The sequence below is a fragment of the Geospiza fortis genome, unplaced genomic scaffold (genome assembly GCF_000277835.1).
Source record: "Geospiza fortis unplaced genomic scaffold, GeoFor_1.0 scaffold135, whole genome shotgun sequence".
NCBI classification, from domain to species: domain Eukaryota; kingdom Metazoa; phylum Chordata; class Aves; order Passeriformes; family Thraupidae; genus Geospiza; species Geospiza fortis.
Genome location: NW_005054646.1, coordinates 116,362 through 117,800, shown reverse-complemented (window position 1 = coordinate 117,800; position 1,439 = coordinate 116,362). Strand labels below are relative to the sequence as shown.

Genomic DNA, 1,439 nt, shown 5'->3' with positions numbered 1-1,439 from the left:
TCAATGGGCCCTTTGTGCGCCGCCGGAGAAGCTGAATCCAATTACCGGCAGAGCCCAAAAACGCCCTCCCCGCCGGCCCCGGGGGCAGCGCGGCCTCGCCAGCGCTCGGAACCTTTTGTGTGAGGTTTTATTTTGTTTTAGCGAGAGGCAGAAACCCCCCAGCGATGCTGCAGCCGTCCCTGCCTTTAAATACTTTCGGGGATGCAAACGCTTTCGGGATGTGCTCGCCAGGGAAAGCACCAGGAAAGCGCTGGAAATCACAGAATTGTTCAGGCTGGAAAAGATCTCTGAGATCACCGATACCCAGCTGTGCCCCATCCACACCTTGTCCCCAGCCCAGAGCTCTGAGCGCCACCTCCAGCCCCTCCTGGAGCACTCCAAACCCCTCTGGGCAGCCCCTGGCAATGCCAGGCCACCCTTTCCACGAGGAAATTCCTCCTGATATCCCGAATTCCCCTGGCACAGCTCGGTTCACTCAGTTTGGATGGCAAAGTAAAGCCATCTTTCTAAGGTCTTGGAAATCGGGATTCCCTAAGATTTAAGGTTTAAGAAATTAGGAATTCTTCTCTTTAAGGTTTAAGAGATTAGGATTTAAGGAATTGGAGCCCTTGGGCTGAGCCGAGGTGGTGCCCCTGCAGCCCCTGTGACACTCAGAGTGCTGGCAGAGGGGCAGGGCTGGGACAGGGAGGGACAATCTGGGCTCAGAGCTTGGCAGTGCCAGCTTTGTGCCCCCATGACAGGGCACAGGCTGATCCTGCTCTCCCACCTGCAGCCTGAATGCATTTTATTTACATTGGGGCCGTTCCCTCCCATTGCAGGGAGCAGAGCCCGACCCCATTGAATTTTGGGGCTGTTGGGAGCTGTCCCTCACTCTAGGACACGGAAGAACACAAGCACACACCGCTGTTCTCAAAGTGAAAAAAAAAGAGAGAAGTTTATTTTCTGACTTTAACATTTATGGTTTTCTAAGAGTGACAGTGGATTGGGGGGGGACACTGCCCCCTCTCCAATGACACTGGACAAACCAAACTTTCTCCTCCTCCATAAAAGAATGCAAAACAACGAGTTATTTACAGAAAGCGCGCGAAAAGAGTTCACTACAAAAATGCCAACGTCAAAAAGCTTAGAAAAAACCTTAAAAAACCAAAGCAACGGCCCCCACCTGACCACCTTGCCCTGCGCTGTTTTTCAGGGCAGCGACAGCGAGTACGAGGTGGAGCCCGGGCACCAGAAGGCGCATTCCTTCGTCAACCACTACATCAGCGACCCCACCTACTACAACTCCTGGCGGCGGCAGCAGAAGGGGATCTCCCGTGCTCAGGCTTACAGCTACACCGAGAGCGACTCGGGCGAGCCCGAGCACGCCCCGCTGTCCAACAGCGCCTCCACGCAGCAGGGCAGCCTGTTCCGCCCCAAAGCCAGCAGGACTCCCACCCCCC

The 1,439-nt window shown here is 55.2% G+C and overlaps 1 protein-coding gene across 1 annotated transcript in view; it reads left to right on the top strand.

Annotated features, from left to right (window-relative positions):
• The window catches only part of SDK2 (sidekick cell adhesion molecule 2), a 78,824-nt gene that overhangs the window by 69,534 nt on the left and 7,851 nt on the right, over positions 1–1,439 (top strand). The window contains 1 exon segment of the mRNA XM_031064867.1: positions 1,193–1,436. Within this exon segment, the coding sequence (XP_030920727.1) occupies positions 1,193–1,436 (244 nt within the window).